The sequence below is a fragment of the Podarcis raffonei genome, chromosome 10 (assembly GCF_027172205.1).
Source record: "Podarcis raffonei isolate rPodRaf1 chromosome 10, rPodRaf1.pri, whole genome shotgun sequence".
Classification (NCBI taxonomy): domain Eukaryota; kingdom Metazoa; phylum Chordata; class Lepidosauria; order Squamata; family Lacertidae; genus Podarcis; species Podarcis raffonei.
Window position 1 is genome coordinate 5,597,961 of NC_070611.1, and position 24,637 is coordinate 5,622,597.

At 41.8% G+C, this 24,637-nt stretch overlaps 1 protein-coding gene across 25 annotated transcripts in view; it reads left to right on the forward strand.

The window, feature by feature from the left end:
* MAGI2 (membrane associated guanylate kinase, WW and PDZ domain containing 2) overlaps positions 1 to 24,637 on the forward strand; it is a 616,514-nt gene that overhangs the window by 35,744 nt on the left and 556,133 nt on the right. For 18 of the 25 annotated variants that reach the window (XM_053406400.1, XM_053406403.1, XM_053406409.1 and 15 more), the window contains exon 2: positions 14,641 to 14,694. The exons of the other annotated variants lie outside the window; for them this stretch is intronic. In XM_053406400.1, the coding sequence (XP_053262375.1) occupies positions 14,641 to 14,694 (54 nt within the window). The remainder of the gene's footprint in view (positions 1 to 14,640; positions 14,695 to 24,637) is intronic. 25 annotated transcript variants of the gene reach the window in all.

The following is a 24,637-nucleotide window of genomic DNA, read 5'->3' on the forward strand; positions in this document are numbered from 1 at the left end:
CACACAAAGTCAACACTACTTAAGGTTGTTTTGACATTGTTGCTGGCTTTCCCACTGGTATTGTCAGTGAGGAATGCCTGCTGGAGAATATCCAAAAAGTCTTGTATTAGTGATTCATTATTCATTAAAGGAACAAACCTAAACTGTATTTCTTGGATAGTCTGGTCTGTTGTTTCTCTGTACTTACTGATACTAGTGCCATGTGTTTTGCTGATTATAATTATAGGTGTGTGCTTGTTTACTAAGAGAGCTGATCTAAAATAAAACACAATCATATTATGCTTGAAAACCTAAGACACTATATCTTAGAGTGGTGTTTACCAAAATTTTGAGGGGCATCTTTTTCCTAAAGTGAATCTGGATGCATACAGTATTTCCCTCTAAAATAAGAGAGAAAATATCATTAGAGTGTAGAAGAATTGCATCCCAGAGGAGGGGTGTGACCTGTTCTTTGTGCACCCTGAATTACAAGGTGAATTGGGGTGATATAGGGACAGACCTTATGTTTTGGAGTTATATTGTTCTGTCAACAACATCTCAAAGCAGCTCAGGGACTTTTTAATCTTCTGTGTGGTTCTGTGGCTTTGGATGTCCAAAAACCATACAGCCATTTTGTTTTTACTGAAAAACTGAAACAAGCTGACTGGGGAACCAGAGTTTGAGAGGATGGTTTTAATCACAGTAAGTGGCATCCCCAGGGCACTCCAATCACAGTGCTTTGTGCTTGTCATTCACATGGATTAATAATGGGCAGGAGGAACCTTTGGCTCTCCAGATGTTGCTGAACTACAGCTCTCATTATCCCTGGCCATTAGCTATGCTAGCTAAGGCTGATGGGAGTTGTAGTTCAGCACAGGGACAAGGGTTCCTCACACCTCACACATACCTTAGGTAAGTTACAGATAGGTAGCCGTGTTGGTCTGCCATAGTCAAAACAAAAAAATTTTTTTCTTCCAGTAGCACCTTAAAGACCAACTAAGTTAGTTCTTGGTATGAGCTTTCGTGTGCATGCACGAAATCTGAAGAAGTGTGCATGCACACAAAAGCTCATACCAAGAACTAACTTAGTTGGTCTTTAAGGTGCTACTGGAAGAAAAAAATTTTTTTGTTTTATACCTTAGGTAAGTCAGTGTGCTTCTATAAGATATCCATTGTATTCCCCCAAAATTGGAAGCATCCATCACCACCAATAACTCTTAGAGTAGCAGGATTCTTGGAGGGGGTGGGGGTGGGGGGGTGACATCTCTGCCACCTTATCTTCCCTGTGTTCTTTTTTCTTCCATACCCCCATGGTTCCTATTATACCTACCCCCAAATCGTAAAGTCTTCTATTTAGGGAGAACCACTGCAGCTATCATCCTTTATCAAGTGTTATCTTCCAAGAAGGGATAACCATGCTTAGAAATTGTGCCCAGTTCTGACAGATGTTAAAGAGGAAAAAGTGTATGTAAACATTGCTTAAGCTTTTAAACTGGAAGGAACTGGAGTCTAAGCTAGCAAATTGCTTGACTTTCATGTTTAAACAGGCCGCTTAGTCATTTAGCCCCCTTGTTTTACCTGTAATTGTAAATAAATCACATTTGGCACCTCCAGGTATGACAAGAGAAGCAGACGTATTGGGCCAAATTTATCACTACTGCAAACTCACTAGACTGAGCAGAATTTTCCAGTGCGTTTCTTTGATGCATGCAATATTAATTATTCATATAGATGTCTCCTTTGATAGAAGGGAGGGAGAGATATACTTGAAAGATACCATGTCTTCAGAGAGTTGCCGTAATAATCCTGCTGGTTTTAAAAATATATTCCGGCAGTGGGTGCATAACTGCTGCATTGGAACTGCTGGCACAGTGAGCAAAACTCTGGCTCTTTTGTGTCGCTTTGAAGATCGTATGCTCTCTCACTCTCAGGATGTACTGTCAAAAGTCTGAAGAGTTGGAGTGTTGTAGCTTTGACTGGTTCCATCATTGGGCTCTTACTTCAGAATCCTTTGGGTTATTCTTTATTAAACTAAGAAAAATAATACCTTCTGGCTAGTCATGCTGTTTGAATTGTTAAGATAGCTTGGCTGCTAAGTTTCTGATTCAAAAGGCATACACTGCTACCTCGTGTTAAGAACTTAATTTGTTCTTGAGGTCCGTTCTTAACCTGAAACCGTTCTTAACCTGAAGCACCACTTTAGCTAATGGGGCCTCCTGCTGGTGCTGCTGTGTGGTTTCTGTTGTCATCCTGAAGCAAAGTTCTTAACCTGAGGTACTATTTCTGGGTTAGCGGAGTCTGTAACCTGAAGCGTCTGTAACCCAAGGTACCACTGTACTCTGAGCAGTACAGATGACCTCAGGTGTTGTTTTTAATGCTGGATAATAATCTCTGCATTTAGATACATTCTGTGTACTCTAGTGGAATCCCAGTGGAAACTCTGCTTTACCGTGTCTTATATCTTAATGTGCCTGATTTGTGTTTGATGTATTCACCTAGAAAAGAAATAACTGGCATTTCTCTTCCCAAACATCTTTTCCTCTTTGAGCTAGAAGCTAAACTCAGGCCACCTGTGGAAGAGCAACCAAAAGTAATATAAATATTGTCATCTTTTCCCCCACAATAATGCTTCCAAGTGTGGGACTTTAAGACAGAGTGGTATTCTGCAGTATGCTAGAAAACAGTGGGTTGTATCCAAAACTCCACTGTTGGAGCTCCTCTCACACACTGGAACTTAGCCTTCCTCTCCTCCCACTGTGCTTCCTGAAAATCTGCTCCAGAGGGCCCCTCAACTGTTTGCATCTGATTTTGAGGGTGTGCAGGAGGCTGCGGGGGAGAGGAAGGGAAAGTGCCATTCCACAAGTGGAAGTCTCTCCTGCCAGTGGATCAGGAACCTTGGATACCCTTTACAGTAGTTACAGGAACTGATACCATGATGATACTCTTCAAATGAATACTGATGGCAAAAGTCACTGACCCAAAGTTTTCCTATGCTGCATTCCCAGCAACCACAAGTAGAAGTGGTGTCTTATTCTGTAGTAATAAGAGAGTTAAACATTGTCTCTAGTTAGTATGGGCTGGAGATAAGGCTCCACCATTTAGCTTGTTCTTGTGGTTACTTTCATGTTCTGTTGTTGTTGTTTCAGCTTGTTCATAAATAAACTGCCTCTTGCTCTGAGCCTACAAAGTGAATAAGTTTGCTTTATATTAAATAAATAAAATAACATATTCCCTTCTTGTCTGTTGAGTAAAGAGAGCCAGTGATAGTGGCAGATAAAGTATTAGACCCTGAATGCTGAGATCCAGTTGAATCCTTGCTCACCCATGTGGATTATTAGGATAAGAATGAAGGGCAACTTTTTTGTATGTCATTATGAGTTTTTTGATGGAAGACTAGGATACAGTGGACGCTCGGGTTGCGAACGTGATCTGTGTGGGATGCACGTTCACAACCCGCAGCGTTCGCAACCCGCAGTGGTGCGGCTGTGCACGTGTGAGTTGTGATTCAGCGCTTTGGTGCATGTGCAAAGCGCAATTTAGCACTTCTAAGCATGCGCGACTGCCGAAACCCGGAAGTAACCCATTCTGAAACATCTGTAACCTGAGGTATGACTGTACAAATAACTGACATCATAATTATTTTACACCTGTATTGAGGAGTGTAACTACTCTGGAGCTATAGATATATAATTGTGCCTTAATGCTTGTGGGAGCACTTACTGATAGGAATCCTCATTTATTGCTGATGAGAAATGGCCATTCGTCCCACAACATTTCAGTGCTGTGTTATGTTAGAATTACCATAGTATGAATGAAGCATGACCTCTTTTATGGCTATCCATCCAGTGTCTCTCACAGCTTTTGACACAAAAGTATGCAGATGAACAACTGATGACTTACTCTCTGGAAACTGCCATAGAAAATAGCATAGATTATTTCTACAAACAGGTTGTATCTCAAAGTCTTGGGCAATCATGTAGCTGGAATTGTAGGTCTTGGAACAAAACATGAACTTTCTGAAACTTGGTGCTATTTTCTAATTACAGTGGTACCTCGGTTTAAGAACAGCCCTGTTTACGAACTACAGTGGTACCTCAGGTTAAGTACTTAATTCGTTCCGGAGGTCCGTTCTTAACCTGAAACTGTTCTTAACCTGAAGCACCACTTTAGCTAATGGGGCCTCCTGCTGCCGCCGCGCTGCCGGAGCACAATTTCTGTTCTCATGCTAAAGCAAAGTTCTTAACCTGAAGCACTATTTCTGGGTTAGCGGAGTCTGTAACCTGAAGCGTATGTAACCTGAGGTACCACTGTATTCGGTATACGAACGCCGCAAAACCGGAAGTAGTGTTCTTGTTAGCGAACTTTACCTCCATCTACGAATGGAAGCCGAACGGTGGAAGGGCACCGGCGGTGGGAGGCCTCATTAGGGAAAGCGAGCCGTTTTAAGAATGGCTTTGGTTTAAGAACGGACTTCTGGAACAGATTAAGTTCGTAAACCGAGGTACCACTATAAATGATTCATGCTTTGTTTTCCTTCTTCATCCTCTTCGCTGTCACCCCTGGCCCTCTCAAGAGTCATTCTATGCTAGCTTTACTCCTCTTACTTATTTTTCCCCCAGAACAGGCATAAGGCCAGTTCAGGAGTTCAGGGCTTTTTAATATGTGGTCAAAGTGACATATGCATGCACACTTCCCAACAGATGTCTCCTCAGCCTAAACTATCTTCATATACCCATTCAGGTTTGGCTATGTGGTGCTATCACTGAGATCAAACAAAGCTAGTACAGAGTGACTGGAGTGCTTCTGAATAGATACAGTGGTACCTCGGGTTAAGTACTTAATTCATTCCGGAGGTCTGTTCTTAACCTGAAACTGTTCTTAACCTGAAGCACCACTTTAGCTAATGGGGCCTCCAGCTGCCGCAGTGCCGCCGGAGCACGATTTCTGTTCTCATCCTGAAGCAAAGTTCTTAACCCAAGGTACTATTTCTGGGTTAGCGGAGTCTGTAACCTGAAGCATCTGTTACCTGAAGCGTATGTAACCCGAGGTACCACTGTACTGCCCTTGCTTTAAATTAGTTCCACTTGCTGAATGTCTGTGTTACTAGGAAGAGTGACTGTTCAGACAATTTTTTATTTTTATTTTACAGATTTAGATACCAGCTTCCATTGTAGGTTTCTAAGGTGATTTACAACAGTGCTTCTCAAACTATCTGATGTGCTGGACTTGCCCAATCTGGCAGAAGCTGGTGTCATATTTAGTTCCCACCCAACCTGAGCTGTGGTAGAGTCTCAGCAGCTGATGGATCACAGACCAGCCCACTGATTTACAATATTACATAGTACCAGTGTTGCAAACAATAAAACAGCAATAGTCTAATTTGAAATTGGAAGCTTGTGGTGACTTTTGGAAAATCCCACTTTTTTGCTGAAAGTCCACTGGGTAATATTCAGCTCAGCCCTAAAGGTTATGTACACGTCACCACTGTAAGTCAGGATCATTTCACTATGTGTAAGAAGTCCCTTTTTCCTTAAAAGCCCAGTAACAAATGTTTTTATAATTATCAGTTTCAGGCTCATGATTGGAATGGATTTGGCTCTGCAGTCCTTAACTTATTTTAAACTTCTTTATTTCAGTATTGGTGTTATACTCGGTGCTTTTTTCAGAGGGTACGAAAAGCTATGCAGTACTGGCACCTCTTTTTTGTTGTTGTTAAAAAGTATGGCACATACTGTAACAACTTCATGGTGAGTACTGGCACCTATTTTTCTAGAAAAAAGGCACTGGTTATACTGACTGACTTTGCTATGATAACATCATTCCTAGAAAACAGATGTTTCTCCAGTTCTCTTCATTAGTGGCGACTGTTGGTATAGATTATTGAGGGTGATGAGAGATTAGTCACACAATGGGTTATCCATTAGCTGCTCCGGTATAAGAACGTGACAGAAAATCATTCAAATTTAACCATTGTTTTAACTCCTAAATACAATGAGCTTAGTGTTTCAAATTAGTTCTTACACGTTTGCCATGCACTTTTGTTGTTTTGTACATTAATCATTTTAGCAAATTATTTTAAGACACCCCCCCCCCGCTATCCACTTCCTTTTCTTTTCCTTTTCCACACATCCAAAAGCTGAAGTGTCTCATAGTCTATTTTTCTTCCTGGGCTACATTGCTTTATGAAAGTGAGTCCATACAGATGACCCAACTACCTTGAGATGAGCTTTCTTATTTTTGAGTAATTTGCTTGCCTTTATCAACCTGTCTGGTTATAAAGATGATTTTACCACACAGGAGCCTTATGTGAATGGTAAAAGAGTAATTTCTTTCAGTTCTTATTTCTACTGCTACCTCATTTACAGCCATTAACTGAGGGCTCATCCAGACTTCCTTTTGAGCTGTGTTTCTAGGCACAGGTCTGGGCTTTAAATCTGTTTTTTGCTATTTGTTCTGATTCAATGCAGATTTCCCCCGGGGAAAACTTTGGGACAAGACAAAACAAAAACACCTGGGAAACAGTTGGGGAGCAAAAGGAAGTCTGGATGAGCCCTGAGTCTATACTTGAATGTCTCACCCTTGAATAGTTTGATCATGTGTCTCCTCTCCCCACGTGGTAAAGAGAATTTTATCACACATCAGCTGCAAAAGGATAGTAGAATGATCACCCACATGGGCTTATAGTGTTCTGAAATTTTAAAATACAGCCTAAATTAAAGCTGTGTTAAAACTACAGATTTCATCAACCTCTTGAAGATTGTAACGTTTAATTTGAAGACTTCAAGACCACTTAGCTGATTTGCGCTATGAATGTAATGTAATGCCTATGATGTGAATGGAATAATGATATAGTTTAATTTAACAGAATATGTCTTTGAACCTTGACATTTCAATTCTGTTGTTTCCCTAGTACTCTATACTTCTCTGCAACTTGGTCCAGTACTGCTTTAGACTACTGTGACATTAGTGAACTGAACAACTTTCTGCTCTTACTCTATCAGCATCAACAATGTTAAATAAGTCATTTGGAGAGTGAAAGAAAGACACTTCGCCTACACACGCACACACACCCGCGCACAGCTCTACAAGTTTTAGACTAGGAAAGGTTTTTGCTGCAGGTGCAAGTTCAGAACAGTTAGATGAAAACACTGTATGGCCTTCATGTTGAAACAGTGCACAGACCTCTTCTTAAATGAAAAATGCTTGTTATGAATTCATTCCACTACACAGCACAGATAGGTACATCATGAACCCTGATTTTGTAAGAAACCATTTTAATCTTCTTTTAATTAAAGTAGAAAATCTGTAGAACACAAAGCTGTGTGAATTTGTTTAATTCTTGACAGGATTAACATTTTGCCTTTTGGCAAATTAATTGCTAATTTCCAGAAAGGGATCGTTTATCTTTTTCACGAATTGTTTCTCAGAATCTAGGCAAAACACAATCTAAGGATGCAATTCTAAGCATATCTATATAAAATAAATCAGACTGAAATCAATGGCTTTTACTGCTGAGAAAACATGACTAAGATCAGGAAATATGTTCAATAAGCATTTTAAAGTTTTATTCTCTGTAATCTCATCAGGCCTCTGTTGTTGTTAAGAGCCAGTCAGGAACATGGATCCCTTTGAGAATTGAAATATGTTTCTAGAAATATAGAATAGCATATCACATTTTGGACCGCACTGCTTTAGTCTAATAAATGATGATAATAATAATAATAATAATAATAATAATAATAATACCCTGATGTTTTCCCAGATGGGGACTCAAGGGGGCTTACAGATACAAGAGAAAAAGCTTAAAACATAGAAAAGATAATCATTAAAAAGTAATTAAAGCTAATATGATTAAAAAGGGTCTTCACCTGATGGCAAAAGGACGAGGCACCAAAGTTTGGGACCAGCCACCAAGAAGGCCTTTACCCATGCCCTCCCCCAACTGTGCCTGTGCGGGTAGTGAGACTGAGAGAAGGGCCTCCCCCAAATATTTCAGAGCCCAGGCATGTTTGTATGAGAGAATACAGGCTTTCAGATACCTGGACCTAAAGAGAGCTTTAAATCTCATGACCAGCACTTTGAATTGTGCCCAGAAACAGACTGGTAGCCAGTGAAGCTGTTGTAACAAGGGAGCCATCTGCTCCCTGTGACTGTCTGCCCAAATGGGATGAAACTAAGGTGTGTGTCGCTGCGTCCAAATCAGACATTTCAAGGAATGAGTGCAACCGGCACACTAGGTTTAACTGTTGCATTCATGACCACCACATAAATTGGAGGTAACACCTTTAAAGCCCAACCCCAGGGAAGAACAATAATCTTAGTGTGCATGAAAATTGTAGAATACTTCTACAATTCATTTCCCTTCATGTTGTTGTTTTTAAATGATGATTAATTGATTACATTGGGGGAAAGCTAAATGGTTCAATAAATGTCTTTAACTAAATTTAATTATAAATTTCTAGATTTATTTGTCAAGTGGTAATGCAGATTCCATGTTGGCTGAAGCAGCAAATGTAGATGGATGAAAGATGCCATTGCTACTGACAGACAAAAGTATTTGCTCAGTTTCCTTCAGTATCTACAGTGGATTAATTGGTTCAAAGTCCTCTTATTGCTTTAAAGTTGTTTAAAAAGTGTACAATTCAATAATAGAGTTGCTCTTGTTGCATAAAACTATTTCATATCATAACATAGGTATGGCATTGGTGAGCTTTGTGGGCACAAAGTTACCATTTATGCTTAGTGTGGTGTACTATAAAATGACAGTAACATTTAACATTTATTTATTTTCTTTATAAAAAGATTTCTAAACTGTGTTACAGAACACAAAAGCCCTCAAAGTACAGTTAATAAAATAATAAATCATTAATATTACATATTAACATTTAATTAAATATTAAAATCAAATTAAAGCATCAATTTCATAAGAACAAAGGAAACAAAGGATCTCCTGGATCAGATCGTGGGCCCTTCTAGTCCATCATCCTGTTTACACAGCCAATTGCGTATGGGAAGTCCACACACCCCTTCAAATGAACATTACAAATGAATCCAAAGCCCAGCAGTTAATAAAATGCAGATTAAAATAAAAGTGTGTTTCCTAGATTTGGGGCCGCCACTTTTAATAAGCAGCTTCTGGTGCCCATCAATTTAGCATCTTTCAGTGACAGGCTAGAGAGCTGGCCCTCAGAAATAAATCGTAATGCATGGGTGTTTCCTCTAAGAGGGACTTCAAAAGTTATTTAGCCCAGCCCTGTCAGTGCAGGCAAAAACCTACTACAGCATTTCTCATACTATAGGCAAGTAACCTTTATTGGCACCACATAAAAACATTCAGAATACATTCAGAATATATATTGTTGTTGTTGTTGTTTAGTCGTTTAGTCGTGTCCGACTCTTCGTGACCCCATGGACCAGAGCACGCCAGGCACTTCTGTCCTCCACTGCCTCCCGCAGTTTGATCAAACTCATGCTGATAGCTTCAAGAACACCATCCAACCATCTCATCCTCTGTCGTCCCCTTCTCCTTGTGCCCTCCATCTTCCCCAACATCAGGGTCTTTTCCAGGGAGTCTTCTCTTCTCATGAGGTGGCCAAAGTATTGGAGCCTCAGCTTCACGATCTGTCCTTTCAGTGAGCACTCAGGATATATAGGCCAGAATATATAGAATATATATATTCAGAATATATAGGCCAGTGCAATCTTGTAGCAACCCCAACGGCACAGTCACCCGCCAAAAAGCAGAAGAGGTGAGCAATCCGCCTCATCTCTGTGGGTTTCCAGCAAGGGCAGGGTCCTGTAGCATACTACGGCGACAAAAAATCAAATAGAGGAACTTAGCTACTGTCTAGGTGAGCTCCTGGTTTCTCCCCTGTAATAAGAAGCGTATAACCTCCGTCTCTGGTTTCCATGTTGGAATACATAGATGGTCTAGAAATTGTTGGAGGAGATCATCATACATTTTACAGTTAAGGACCATGTGAGCTAGAGTTTCCACCAGGTGGGCATCGCAGGGACAGATCCTATCTCTGCCAAACCTGCAAACCTACCCCAAAGGAGGTTAGAAGGATTAGAATTGAACCTAGCCAGCAAAAAAGCCCCTCTTTCTTGCAGGTTAAACAAAAATTGTAAATAATTAAGATTAACATCCTGCACCCAAGAGAGTCGAAAATAAAGAGGGGAACATGTTTTTTCCACAGCTGAGATTAGTTCCTGGAGATCTATGTCCCACAGCCTAGTTTTTAACATGTTCTTGGTGACTGGGAAAGCCACCTCATACTATAGAATGCATTGAATGAATGACTTTGCAGAATTATACACATGGAGTGTAAAATGGTCGCAATCTCAGCACCACTCCCATTTGCATAGTGTCTAGGGTCTAATTTTGTATCTGCTGGTGCTCGTGATGATGATGGTGATAGTGGTGTAGCAATAAAACTGCTAGCACATTTACAAAGCTAAGAAGGGTCTGTTATGGTTTCAAATTGGATGGGAGCCTGCATGTTGAGATTCCTGCATTGCAGGGTATTGGGACTAAATGACCATCGGGGTCCCTTCCAGCTCTACAGTCCTATGATACAATTCTATGTTAACTTTTCAGTGCCATTTTCCCATAGTGAGGTATCTGCTTGAAAGAGTTTGTACTGAGAAAACTTCACCAGTTCAGAAATGTCTCCAGTCACAACAATCTAGACTAGAATGAGATCCGATCTTTGTGCATACTCAAATAAAAGATGGGATGTGCAATGTACTGTATCTGAAAAAGCTTGATCATTGCAACTCTTATAAGGGGGGGATATCTGGAATCATTTTACATTTGGAGTGGTACTATTTTGTTAAATTGCTCTGAGTTTTTATTACAGTCAAGCGACATACAATTTTTTTGAAAGCAAAATAGAAATGTTTTCAATATATTTGGGTTTTTTAATGTATGATTTGCTTAAGGTTTTTATTTTAAAATATACAGGCCACCCTTAATTCCTCTTACTTTCTAGCCATTAACTGAATTTTATTGGCATGCCAATAACTGTGCTTGTTATATTTTGTCCTACCTACTTTTATGCCAGAAATTCTGTTAGAGCAATTTTCTTATTATTCAAATGCATAGATTTTATAGTGTTTTGCAGCAGAGATGCCTCATTTCATTCTTTGTCTTCTGCTTAATAGGAAAATGTGATTAATTAGGGTAGGTGTTGTTCCATCAGGAAAAGACTATCATAATCTTCCCAGTGTGAAATTGCTTATGAGTACTGTTCTGTTATTCACTTTTACCTTTAGAAATACTTAGGCTATACTTAATGAAATGCAATAATTTATTTTGCCTGTTCAGGAAACCTGACATGAAAAGGGCACAAAATTATTCTGTAAAACATTCCTGCCATCATAACTTTGGACTGAGCTTCACAGTAAATACTTCTAAAAGCCTTTGTGCTGAAGGTGTCAAAAGAATACATGATTTAGTTGGCTTGTGGGAAATCTATCGTAAGTGTTGCTGCGGAAATAGCATTGTCATTAAAAATGATTTCTTTGTGAATAAAGCTCATTAGCAGAATAATGGTTTCATAGTTTTAACCAGCATTTTGCTTTTCTGGTTTGGATCCAGCTGTGTCCCAGAATGAGTGGGTGCGGGGGTACTGCTTTCATTCAAGCAGGGAGGTCAACAGTTTCTCTTTCTAGCTGCTGCTTTCTACACCAGCGGTTACCAAAGTAGGCTGCACTGCCCTCCGGGGAACAGGGATGGGGGCACTAAGTGACAAGGGGGAGGCTTGGGGTGCCTATCAGACTGTGAAAAGCTGGTATCAAGTTCATCAGTTTGTTGAATTAATTAAACTAAAAAGTTTTAACTGGACATTTAATAAATATTCAATTAGTTGTTATTGTTTTAAATTTTACCGTGTGGCTTCCTTAGCGGTTTGTGCCAACTGCTGTTCGGAATAATGCTTTTTATATGGTAGGGTAGTGGGTACTGGGAATTAGTTTATGGAACTAAGGAGCTGTTGCCTGAAAAGGTTTGGGAACCACTGCTCTACACCATAAAAAATACTTTCCTAGAAAGCCCTTCAAGGGGTGCAGGGGGCTTCAGCAGAGGGAGAGAGGAGAATTTTTTGTCCTTTGAGTAGTTTTGTAGTTGCTATCGATAGGCTCCAACTACTTGGGGTTGCATTTGATAGGGTTGCCATGTGTCCCAAATTTCCTGGACATACCCAGAATACTGCAGTCAGAAGCAGTGTCTGGACAGAAATTGGCAAAATGTCCAGGAAAATCCGGACGTATGGCAACCCATGTCAGCAGTGTTGTTTTTTCCAATTTTCCTTAAAAATAGCTCAAAAATAGTTCTTTTTCTCAACAACTTTGGGCAAAACTAAAAAAAAACTCAGCAACTTTGGCCAGAAGATGAAATATTGCAACCCTGGCACTTGAAAACTGATTTTATCCTTGGCTGCTATGGAATGTCTCCATTAACACATTGTGCCCTTATTTGTTTAAAAGATTTCACTGTGCTGGTGCCAAAGAACAAGTAACACAAATCAGGGGTGTAGGAAAGGGGGGGGGCAAACTGCCCCAGGTGCCATCATGGAGGGGTGGCGGCAAATTATCAAGGAACAATTACTGCCCTACTAGGGTGGTTCATAAAAAAACTTTTTTTAAAAAAATGCCTGCTCCAAAGGTCTTATCTTACTACACTAGGGATTATATAGCTATATATAATCAGTTAATATCTTGACCCACCTCCACGAAAATAGCTGTTGACTTGGCCGTTTTCCTATGTCGTGAAGCCTGAAATTTCAATTCAGTGGACCCGGGTCAAGATATTAACTGATATAAAATATACAAAAATATAAAATAAACTATTGAAATTCATGATAAAAAGTTAAAAACAGGCCTTTAAAAGCATTCGGAATACGACTAAAATCAACAGTAGCTAAAATGAGGTAAGACACATATAAATTGTATATGTCTAGATAGGCTTGCCTAAACAAAAATGTTATAAATGTTCAACATTTTAAGTATTTGAAGGTTCAGTATATGGACTTCATAGTATTATTTTGAATGTAGTATTTATTTATTAATGTGGTTTGTCATTTTACACGTATATTGACATATACCAGTGAAAACTCATGAACCAGAAGTGGTAAGGAAATTCTCTGGACCCAGAATACACTAATTAGATAGATAACTTTTAAAACAGTTGAAAGTCATACAACAGCAGTTTCACTTGTCCCGTTGTCATACAGTACTTGGCTTTGCAGAATTTTGAACCACTAAAATCTCCTGATAAAACCTCTTTGAGCAGAGATAAGTGTAAGATACAAAATGAGTGTACCCACGACAAACAGCAATGCCTTTAATCACACCATGTTCACCACTCTAAAACAGCTGTTGTCTCTCAAAATGCACCAAGTTTTCTCTTCATCTGTAGAGGATTGGTCTGTTTGCCCTCAGGCTGTGTTCCATGTTGCATCATACAATTCAGACCTTGGTATTTCCCAAAGCCATAATTTTATGTGCTTCAATTACAGTCTTTGGGATAAAATGCTATGGGCTTGAGTCAGCCTAAGGTTAAATCCCAATAATGCTGAAATCTGTTCCATTCAAATGGGAGGGGCTAAGAATATCTTAATTTTGATTGGAGAGTCTACTTATTTAGGTAGTTACACATATGTAATTGTGTGTTATTGCCTGTACTGCAGCAATTCGACTACTGTTATTTAATTCTTTGGACTCAGTTATTTCTTACCCTCCCTTTACCATAAGGTTCCAAGGCAGGCTATAGCAATTTAAAAATACAATGCAGTTTAAAGTAAGTTTCAGTCACAATAATAGGGTGGGTCCCACAAATATAGATCTCAGGTGCCAAAGGTGGCAGAAGAATGCTACAGCAACTTACTTTCCAACTCCTTGCTTCTTTGTGATGAGGAATTGTCATGAAATGGCAGAGGACCTTTTTAAAAATGTTGTTCTGCATGTTTGTTAATGAAAGGAAAACAGAGGCAATCTTCCTTTAAACGTTTTAGGGGCGATAGAATTAAATGGTCCCACCAGATATAACCTACCAAATGAACAGCAGTTTCAGAACATGTCCAAATACAGATCCCTGCTGCTTTTCCTAGCTGTATTTTTCTAAAGTGCTGGTAAAATTTTCTTTTAACTCCTTAATCTTTAATTACATGGAGAATCTTTAAATAAATGGAGAAAACCTCCTCAAAACTGTCAGTCTCAGGTATAGGCCCAAACAATTAAGCCAAATATCATTTAGGTTTTCATAATGGTTGTGCATATTTTAAAAATGTTTCTTTTTCCCTACCATAGAAGTTATTTTTAACTACAGTTTACAGATTCCATAACTTGCCCATTGTGCAATGCTTTCATAGGCTATATTTAATTTAGGCGGGTGGTGGTATAATTTGGTACATACACTGTTGGTATCTGCTGTTAATGTATTTGAGTTAGGTTGGGTTGAACCTTTCCCTGCTCTGAGTTGAGCTCTGATTGGGGATCTACACAATTGGTTCCAAATTCATTGCTTGGCGGTGATTGTGATTCAAAAAGTCTAATTATAGGCTGTTGGGTCTCAGTATCTCATGTGGGCCCTTAGGTATGGGCTTGTGGACTCAGTCCAGTCCTTCCAATATTCTTCCAGTCTTGTCTGTATTTTTCTAGGTGGAAAGCCCAGGATAGCAGCATTCTTCCAGCCCTGGGGAGTCCTGAGCAGTGGTAAGGCCCTATGGCATAGCTCTGTCTCTGATTATACTTTGTTGAATGTTACATAAACACAATACAGGATGTGGAGGGAGAATGGCCATCCCTGAGAAGTAAATGGAAGTTTCCTTAGTATGCAAAGGGAAATGATCTGGTGCTGTAGACTTCTAGAGTGGACAAGGAGAAAATAAGCTATCCATTGGCGCAGCACAAAGCTCTGATGCACACACTCTCCTCTGGTTTCCCAGAACTCCCTGGTTTGCTCACTCTTTTGATACACAACATACAGTGTGTGCTGAAGCTGAATTCTGCAATCCGTTTGTGTGTCTTTTCATTTGCAAGTATCTAAAGGACCATTCAACTTGTTCTGTATGTTTTAGGCTTGTGTTTTTCAAATAGCAGCCCTCTTCCATACTACTCCATGGCAAACCACCTTTGAAACTGTAGCAGGAAACCCCCCCCCCCATCATTCAGTTTGTACAAACTTTACACACACTCACACTCACACACTACATACGCTACGTTCTGTTATAAATTCATAGAAAATCAACCATACATCGGATTTGCACTGTTCCACTTTTATTTTACTCCATGAAGGAAGGACTACAAAATGGGGAAGGTTTGATACAGGCCAGCCATAATCCCTTCACCATCCCAGCACATCCACAGGAGCCCTGCCCAGTTGCTATGCCAACACTGATGGTCCTAGACAGAAGACAATCAAGATCACAAAGAACTTGCATATGGGAGTGGATTCAGCATGGACTGAAACAAAGGACAATGATCAGATCTTCCCTCTGGGGGCAGGAAACTGCCAACTCCCCTTTGTCTCCTGGAAGTGACTCGTGGGGAGGGGGAGAGAAGGGAATCAGCCAGGTGACAGACACTCAGGTTACCACCACAACTCCTCCCTCAACCCCTCCTTTCTGTAATGTATGCATGATGTTTCTGGGGGTGGGCTTGACCTACAGGGTGGGAATTTCAAAAGTTTTTATAAGGTCTTGCACACCATCTTTCTGGGTCTTTCCTCTCACCTGCAAGTGAGGGGAGCACCCTGTCGCGACAGTCTTTCTTCAATAAAGACCAAGCCTACAGGCTGATGATTTGCTTCAATTTACTCTGGTTGGTGTCTTTACTTTTTGTCCAAGGGAGCCCTCGGATTTTTCCGGTAACAAAACTAGAGACTTGTAACAGCAGTTTGTGATACAGCACAGGGCCACGCCCAACCCTTTAGTTCAGGGGCCATCAACCTAAGGCCCATGGGCCAGAAGTAGCCCATGGAGGCCATTTAACCGGTCCACAAGCTGTCCCTGAACTGAGCCGCCCACTCGGTGAGTCCCCACGCGCTGCGCTAAACTGGCACAGCGTGGTATGGGGACTCTCTTCCGCGGCTCTGGAAATCGCTTCTGTGCATGCCCAGGCACTAGCGGAGGAAGAGGAGTGCAGTGGGAGTACACCGCCCCCAGCAGCGCAATCCCGGTGGGGTTCCATCGCGGCTGCCCCTCCCGCCCGCACTGGGCGCTCCGCCCCCACAGGCGGTGCTCCCCGCTCCCAGAACGCATGCCCTGCCCCTGTGGGCGGCGCATCCCGACCCCGGGATGCATGCCAGCCCCGCCTGCTGTCCGCCCGCCCCCCACGGTGCCAGAGCATGAAGCAACGCCACTGTGCCCAGACACCGGAAATCGTGTCTGCACATGTCCACAGCACCAGAAATTGCTTCTGCGCATGCCCAGACACTGAAAATTGCTTCTGTGCAGGCGTGTTTTTGGCATCTGGGCATGCGCAGAAGTGATTTCTGGTGTCACGCTGTGCCAGCCTGGCCCACGGAGGATCTCCGCAGGAGTGATCCGGCCCATGCCTGGTAAGCCTTGCTGACCCCAGCTTTAGTATGCCCAAGGTAGCTCCCAACCACATATGAGAAAATCCTAAATAACCACATTTCTTTAGAGGGTGGGAGAGCAAGTTCACAGCCTAATTGGAATAAATCTGTCATGTCAGAATCAAGGGACAAGCAGAGCAACTGCATGAGTGGTAAAATGTTTATTCTGTTCCTCTAAACAGTAATGATGCCTGCCGCATGAATAATATTAAGTAGCTTTAAGATGACTGGTCTTGCTATGTAGTGCTTAGCTTCAAAGCAAATACTTTCCCCCCATCTGTATATTTTCAATATATTACCACAAACTGCAGTTTTGATCTTAAAGCCACATATTTAAAGTAGCACAAATGTACTAAATGTTAGCACATGACACATCTAACACATATGCCTAATGTAGTAACACCTTCTAAGCTTTCTAATTTTAATCTAGGTTGTTCTGAGATAACTAATCTCTAATAGCAATTTTGCACAACCAAACAATGACATGAAAGGTCCAGTTATTTGAGCTGCCTCTTACACTGGCTTTTGCAGCTAGATAATTGGATCTCCACCATGAGCGTCTACTTTGTACAGCTTTAGTTTTGTTTTAAACGTATCTGCTGGATTCTCTTTTCTGATTTTCTTTTACACTGCTTTGAGACAATTGTACAAAAGGCAATTAATAAATTGATGTTGAAGATAATATACAGCAGCAAAACCTTGTGAGCTAAACCATACTGATAATGTTCATGCCTTGCATGTTCAAGATCTCCAGATTAATCAGTTAAAACAGGTAGGGGACCAATGGGCTGCACCCGGCAGCTGCCAGCAGTGTCCTAAAATCAGGTGCCTTTTCTCCCTTTGGTGTGGGAGCATTGCCAGACAGTGGCGTAGCGTGGGTTGTCAGCACCCGGGCCAAGGCAAGTAATTTGCGCCCCCTAACCCGTGGATTTGCGCCCCCTAACCCTAACCCCCAGATGTTGCGCCCGGTGTGGCCGGCACCCCCTGCACCCCCCACGCTACGCCACTGTTGCCAGAAGGTCGTAATGTATCGAAAGTGGGAAGGAGGGCTCAGTGAGGAGGAAAAGAAACACTTAAGCTTATTCCCTGAGGAACAACAAGACACAGTGTTTGCTCTCCTTGTTTGCTCATCCCCAAAACAACCCATCTATGTCTGCTCTACAGAGACACACAGAGAGTGCTGTGTGCCAGCATCTGTGGTGAATGTGTCTGCTGCATGTTTGGGTTTGCATGTGGTTCATATGTGGTCAATACGTGACCTCTGAGTGTGCAGTAGCTGAGCCTATCAATGGCATTCAGACCTCAGTGGGACAGCTGACTGCAAATGCAGCCCTTGGACCAAAAGGTTTTAGCTAACCATTGACTTAAACCAGGGGTCAGCAAACTTTTTCAGCAGGGGGCCGGTCCAATGTCCCTCAGACCTTGGTGGGGCCGGGCTATATTGGGGGGGGGGGATGAACGAATGTCTGTGCCCCACAAATAACCCAGAGATACATTTTAAATAAAAGGGCACATTCTACGTATGTAAAAACACGCTGATTCCCGGACTGTCCACGGGCTGGATTTAGAAAGCAATTGGGCCGGATCCGACCCCCCAGGCCTTATTTTGCCTACCCATGACTTAAATGATCTCAAAGAACAGAGATACAGAATGTATCCCATATCCTTGGGAACTGCTGCCAGCTGGGGCTGGAAGGACAATTGGCCTGATCCTGCAGAAGGCAGTTCCTTGCATGTCTCTCCAGCCCTCCACAATGCTGTTGTGGCAAACTAGTCATACAGTAACAGATACAGGGAAGCCCAATTCTCACTACATAGACATGTGCCTGAAAGGGAGATCTATTTCTTCACTTCCGTACCGAGATTGGAATGAAGATCCCCCTCTCAACACACACCAGTGGCGTAGCGTGGGTTGTCAGCACCCGGGGCAAGGCAAGTAATTTGCGCCCCCTAACCCGTGGATTTTAGCACTCGAGTGCGAGCGCCCCCCCAGATGTTGTGGCCGGTGCGGCCGGCCCCCCTGCACCCCCCCACGCTATGCCACTGGGGCTGGGGGCGAGCGAAGGAGCCAAGGACCCCCCCCAAAGGCTCAGCAGGAATTTATTAAATTTATTATTTGCGGAGCCCCCGGGCCGAGGCAGCCGAAGCCCCCTCCCCTCGGGCGCCTCCCCGCCCCCTCCTCTCCTTGGGCTGTAGGTGGAGCCCGCGCTCCGAGGCGCTCCAGATCCGGGCTTGGCGAGCGCCTCTCCTCCTCCCGGCCGGGTCCGGGGGCTTCCAGCCGAGCTCCGTCCTCGCCCCCCCCCGCCCCGCGGCTGAGACTTGCGCTGAGAGCCGGAGCCAGCGGCGCCCCCTTCCGCCGGGAGACCCTCGGCCGCCCGCCGGCTTCCTCTCGGAGGGTTTTGGGGAGCGCAGGGCGCGTCGAGGCCCCTCGGAGCTCTCCTCCCTCCCAGTCGGCAGAAGCAGCCGCCGCCTGTGGCTGGGCCGAGGGGATGGCGTCGGCGTCGGCATCGGGGTGCGGAGGCTGCCGGTGCCCGGCCAGGCGTCGGTGGCGTCGTCGGCGCTGCTGCAGCAGCTGCTCCTCCTGCGAGCAGTGAGTGGAGCACAGCCGCAGCGGCGGCGGGGGGCGGCGCGCGCGCTAGGGCGCAAGGCTGGCGGTGGCGACGGGGAGCCCGGCGGAGGAAGGAACTTGTCCCTTCCCTCTGGACTCGCGCCCCCCCAGATGTTGCGCCCGGTGCGGCCGGCACCCCTGGCACCCCCCACGCTACGCCACTGACACACACACACACACACCCCATATCTCTGGTGGGTATGATCTCCATGGCAGAGTGAAGAGAGAAGCCTCCCCGTGTGATGTGGCTTTGCAGTAAGAATCAGGTTTCCCTCCTCCTGTAATTACCTGCATTAAAGATACATAGTTGCTTGCATTGTACTTAAGTTACAGTGTTACTTGGCCCTGATAACAGATGTGCCAGGGTCACAATGCAAAACCTGCAACTTGGATGCAGTTGGGAATTAGTACCTGCTGGTAGACAAGCAGGGCTGCTGCAGACACAGCCTAACTCTGTCTGCTTAGTTAAAATAATTTGGACGTCTTTTGACATTTTGCTTTCATAAGTAATCTGATACCAGTGCAATCTGATTCCCACAACTGCACACAAGGTAAACATATTGTGGCAGGAGCATATCTCCCGCCTCCCCCTTCTAACGATAGTACACTGTGTCCCTGAAGGATTTGTTGTCTCCAGAAACATGTTACTAGATGTATATTTCCCCTTCTTTATATGTTTGCATTCAGTGGCTAAGCTGGAAGGCATAACTGGACATCTGTTGTAATAGCATGCTGTTGTGCCTCTAGAGTATTGAGCCACAAATGTTGACTAACTTCAACTAAACAAGAAGAGGCAAGATGCTGGTATGTTAAGCCCTGGGCTATGCAACTTTTTCTCAGTATTTTGGATAGCAAAAGATGAAATGTCTTTGAACATAAAAGTATTGAAGTACAAAACAGTAAGCAACTCACTGGATTTTTTTTTAAAAAAATGACAAAATACAGATATTGTAAACATAAGGTTTTGATATGGTGATGAAAATGTGAACCACTTGTTCAAAACTCACCTGTTTTATGAACACATTTCCAATGTTAGGCAATGGAAGACCCATTGAAATCAATGGTTTCATTTTCTGTTGAGGAAAAAGTTGCTCAAATTTAAAGCATAGTGTGCTGTGGGATGCTGCTTTTTCAGGCGGTTTTCATTTGCATTTCATTACAAAAAACAAAATGTGTGTCTGTCTGTGTGTGTGTGTGTGCATGTGTGAGATATACAAATATATTCTTGCATAGCTTGTTTTTCTTGCACTTTTAAAATGCCTAATGAATGCATATTTTCAAGTGGTCCCCAGGATTTTAAAAAACATTTACCTTTTGCAGGTTTTATAAGAATTTTGAATTTTTATATTAACAAATCACTGTTATTTGGATAACAGGCAGATACATTGTATAACCTGGGTGCTGCTTCTTGCCTCTCAACCTCCAACTTTTTGAGAAATGAAATGTGTGGACTTTTAATGTTGATGAAATGCAGCGTGTGCACATGTAGCATGTGTTTCTGATTCCCAAAGAAATTCTGTTTTATATATATATATATATATATATATATATATATATATATATATATATATATTACAGCAGTGTAATTCTCAGGTTACAGAACAAAATCAGATAGATCAGGGATTATGTATGTGTGCCCTAATGCAGATGTCACGCTTTGTAATCTTCTCCTGTGAAATCCCTCATGCTTTAATTTGGTACAGTATTACTCCACTGATTTTGATACTTTCAAAACACAGAAAGAAGTGTATCAGTAACTTTGAGATTATTATTTAACTTACTTAACTGAGCATTTAGGTGTTTTCTCATATGTCTTATAAACATACTTCATTGTTTCCATTTTTAAGCCGATTATTGAGTTAGTTCCAGAATGTGTATACCGCAATATGCTACAGAGTAAACAGCCTTAGTTTTCATGCTGGAATTCTCTTTCTCAAGAGAAATTAATACTGCCAGGGTGGTGTTGATTTTGTTGTTCTGCCAGTCTGTAGCTTTGGTTTTGAAGGATATTGGGCCAATCTCTGCATGGCTTCAAAAATTCCCAGTTCTAATAGTTTTCAACCTCCCAGGCTTGGTAAACATGCTTGTTTTGGATGAAGAAACACACACTTTATCTTGTCAAGCAATGGAATGTGTTTTGGTTTTGACAATGGCAATATTCACAGATCACCTACCAGAAAATATGGTTTCTAGTATATAAATATGTGCTGTTTATAAACCTACATTAGTTGTGATTTAACTGGAGCTGTTCTTGAACGGTGTGTGTGACTATTACAAGGTCACTCTCTGGCTTCTTTTGTTCCCTCAGAAAATGGTTACTCGGGGAAGTTACGGGCCAGCCCTGTTACGCAGCTTCTCTTGCTGAAATCACATGAAGTTTTTTCAGTCTTTGCAGTGTCTCAGGGCTTATGATACTGTATCAAGTACGAAAAAGAACAAATGTTTATAACAACATATAAAAAATATGCAATTACAAAGACAATAAAAGTAGTCAAAAACAATGAAAACATCAAACTATTCCACATAAGTCATAAGATCTAAAGTAAAGATACAAAAAATACTGTATTTTTTGCTTTATAAGAATCACTTTTCTCCTCCTAAAAAGTAAGGGGAAATGTGTGTGCGTCTTATGGAGCGAATGCAGGCTGCACAGCTATCCCAGAAGCCAGAACAGCAAGAGGGATTGCTGCTTTCACTGCACAGCGATCCCTCTTGCTGTTCTGGCTTCTGAGATTCAGAATATATTTTTTTCTTGTTTTCCTCCTCCAAAAGCTAAGTGCGTCTTGTGGTCTGGTGCGTCTTATAGAGCGAAAAATACGGTAAATATCAATAACAGCAACAACCCCTCCACACACAAAAAACCCCCTTAAACAGCCAAGATCCTATGTCACACCCTGACCCTGTCTAGAAGCATTACCTACAGAGAGGATACCAATATTTCGTGAGCCATTTCTGTTATAATAGCTTCATTTAAATTGGCATACAATAATTGTTTGGTTTATGAAACAAGAGGCTTCAATGAACCTAAAGTAGACTTTGATTTAAGGTACAGAAAAAGAACATGATTCCTAATGGCACAGAAATAATAGCAAAAATATTCCTAAATAAATTCAACATGCAGAAGCTATTTTTGCATGCTAAATGGGGTGTGTGGTGAGCAGGATATTACACGCAGCCCTGCTTTCCTTCCCAGGTGTAGTCTGCATAGAAACTACACACAAATTCCACTTTCTCCCTAGCACTGAAAAGCAGGATTATGATTCACAACCCAGGACCCTATGCAAATATTTGGGTCCACATGCAGTTTCTATGCAGATGGTTAACTGAACATGTAGAGAGAGGAACAGAGATTACACATTTTGTCTTTCTCTCCACATTCAGTGTAACATTTGAAAAATGTATTAGTCTGCATCTTAATTAGATGTTACTTTAGCCTAGGGTTGGGTAAACATCTTTAAATTCCAGGTTGTGTGGTACTTACAAGAAGAAATAATTTTGTGGCTCTTTCTATCCATGAGGGTATATACCGGTATGTGTATGTTTTGGACCTTTAACTGATAATGGCTCATTTTTAATGGAAAGAAAAATAGGCAGCAAGGGTTGGTATGGATGGAGCCAAAATGTTACTACAAGTGATTGATTTGTCATTTAGTTCCCAGGAGCTTGAATAAGGGGGCTGTTGAAGCAGACAGTGTTAGAATATTTGCTAGATCCAGATGAGATTAGCTTAAACAAACCACAGTCAGTAAGTCAAGAACAAACCATGGCTTAACATCATAGGCTACATATACACTGCACTTTTAAAGGACATTGTTTCCCTCAAAGAATTCTGCGCACTGTAGTTTACTCCCTCACAGTTACAATTTCCAGCAACACTTACCAAACAAAAATGTCCATAACTTTTTGAGGGGGGAAATGTACTTTGAATGTGCTTTAAAAGTATAGTGTGTATACAGCCATAGTTTGTTTGGAGTGAAACAAACCAAGGTCCTTGGTTCAGATGTAAAGCTAAGTCGGGGGTCATGATTTGTTGCTCTCGCTTGTGCTAGGGAGGGGCGAAGCGGGAACCACTAACTATGCTTTACCATGATGAGTGAACACAGCCATTAAATGGCCTTCTGCTTTCTCAAGGGCTTTGTCATGTGTTCATTGCCTGAAGCGGTACATGATGGTTTCTGGCTAGCTATTTGTAAGTCTGGTTTATATGACTGGTAAGCATGAGACTGAAGAGGTTGACGCTTTTCTCTTTTTTCCTTGGGCACACTGGCGGATGATAAAAATATACAAATTCGGAATCTTCTCATAATAACAGAAGCTGACTAGAGTTCCTTTCAAAACATCCCTGGAGTGAGACTTTAAAAAACTATCATATGCATTGAAGTAGGCATTTTTTTTATATATAGCTGTACAACTTACAAGATAAAAGTGTAAACTGTTAAGTAATGGTTGTTTGGTACAAAGATGTTAAAACAGTATTCTTTTCAAGTGTGGATCTTCCTGTATGTATTATGCAAACTTGATAACCTAGAGTATTCCACAGTGGCTGTTGAATTTGTGTATACTTATTAGGAAGCTGTTAAAATATTCTTGCAGTGTTTTTGATCTAAAGAAAAATTTATGTCAGCAGTGAAATGCTGGGGAAATATGTCTTGTACCTATCTCAGCCAACTGCATTTCAATTAACTCTCTCTTTGGAGCCATGGATCAAATTCTGGTGTACATCTTTTATGTTTGCTTTATTTACCAATGCCCTCTTATTTAAACATATCAGTGATAGACTGTGAGCACCACTAGTCTCCAACCAAACATATTCAGTGACAGAAATAAGAGCAACAGGTATAGCCCATTTGTGTCTAATTCCTCCTATGTGTAAAGTCCAGCATATACATTCAAAAGTGTGCTTTAAGTAGTTTTGAACGCATATTTGTTGCAAGTAATGCGCTGAAAGAGCAGTTTTCCACTGAAAAATAAGCCTTCTTTTTAAAATCTGTTGGAGCTTTTTCTTAGTTCTTATTCATTTTCATCTTTAAACTGTGTAACAGGCTTGCATTGAGGCATATCTTGGTTTACATTAGAGCATATGACATGCAACAGTTACCTAAAATTGAGATTAAACCATCTGTTTTTATCGTACCTTATCCAAAACATTTTCCCTATTCTCCAAAAAGTGGTTGTTCTGTTCCAAGGAGCTGCTCTGCATGCAAAAAGGGGAGAAACCTCAAAAGCAGCAGTACAGTGGTACCTCAGGTTACATACGCTTCAGGTTACAGACTCCGCTAACCCAGAAATAGTGCTTCAGGTTAAGAACTTTGCTTCAGGGTGAGAACAGAAATCGGGCTCCGGCGGCACAGCAGCAGCAGGAGGCCCCACTAGCTAAAGTGGTGCTTCAGGTTAAGAACAGTTTCAGGTTAAGAATGGACCTCCGGAACGAATTAAGTACTTAACCTGAGGTACCACTGTAGTCCTGTTGG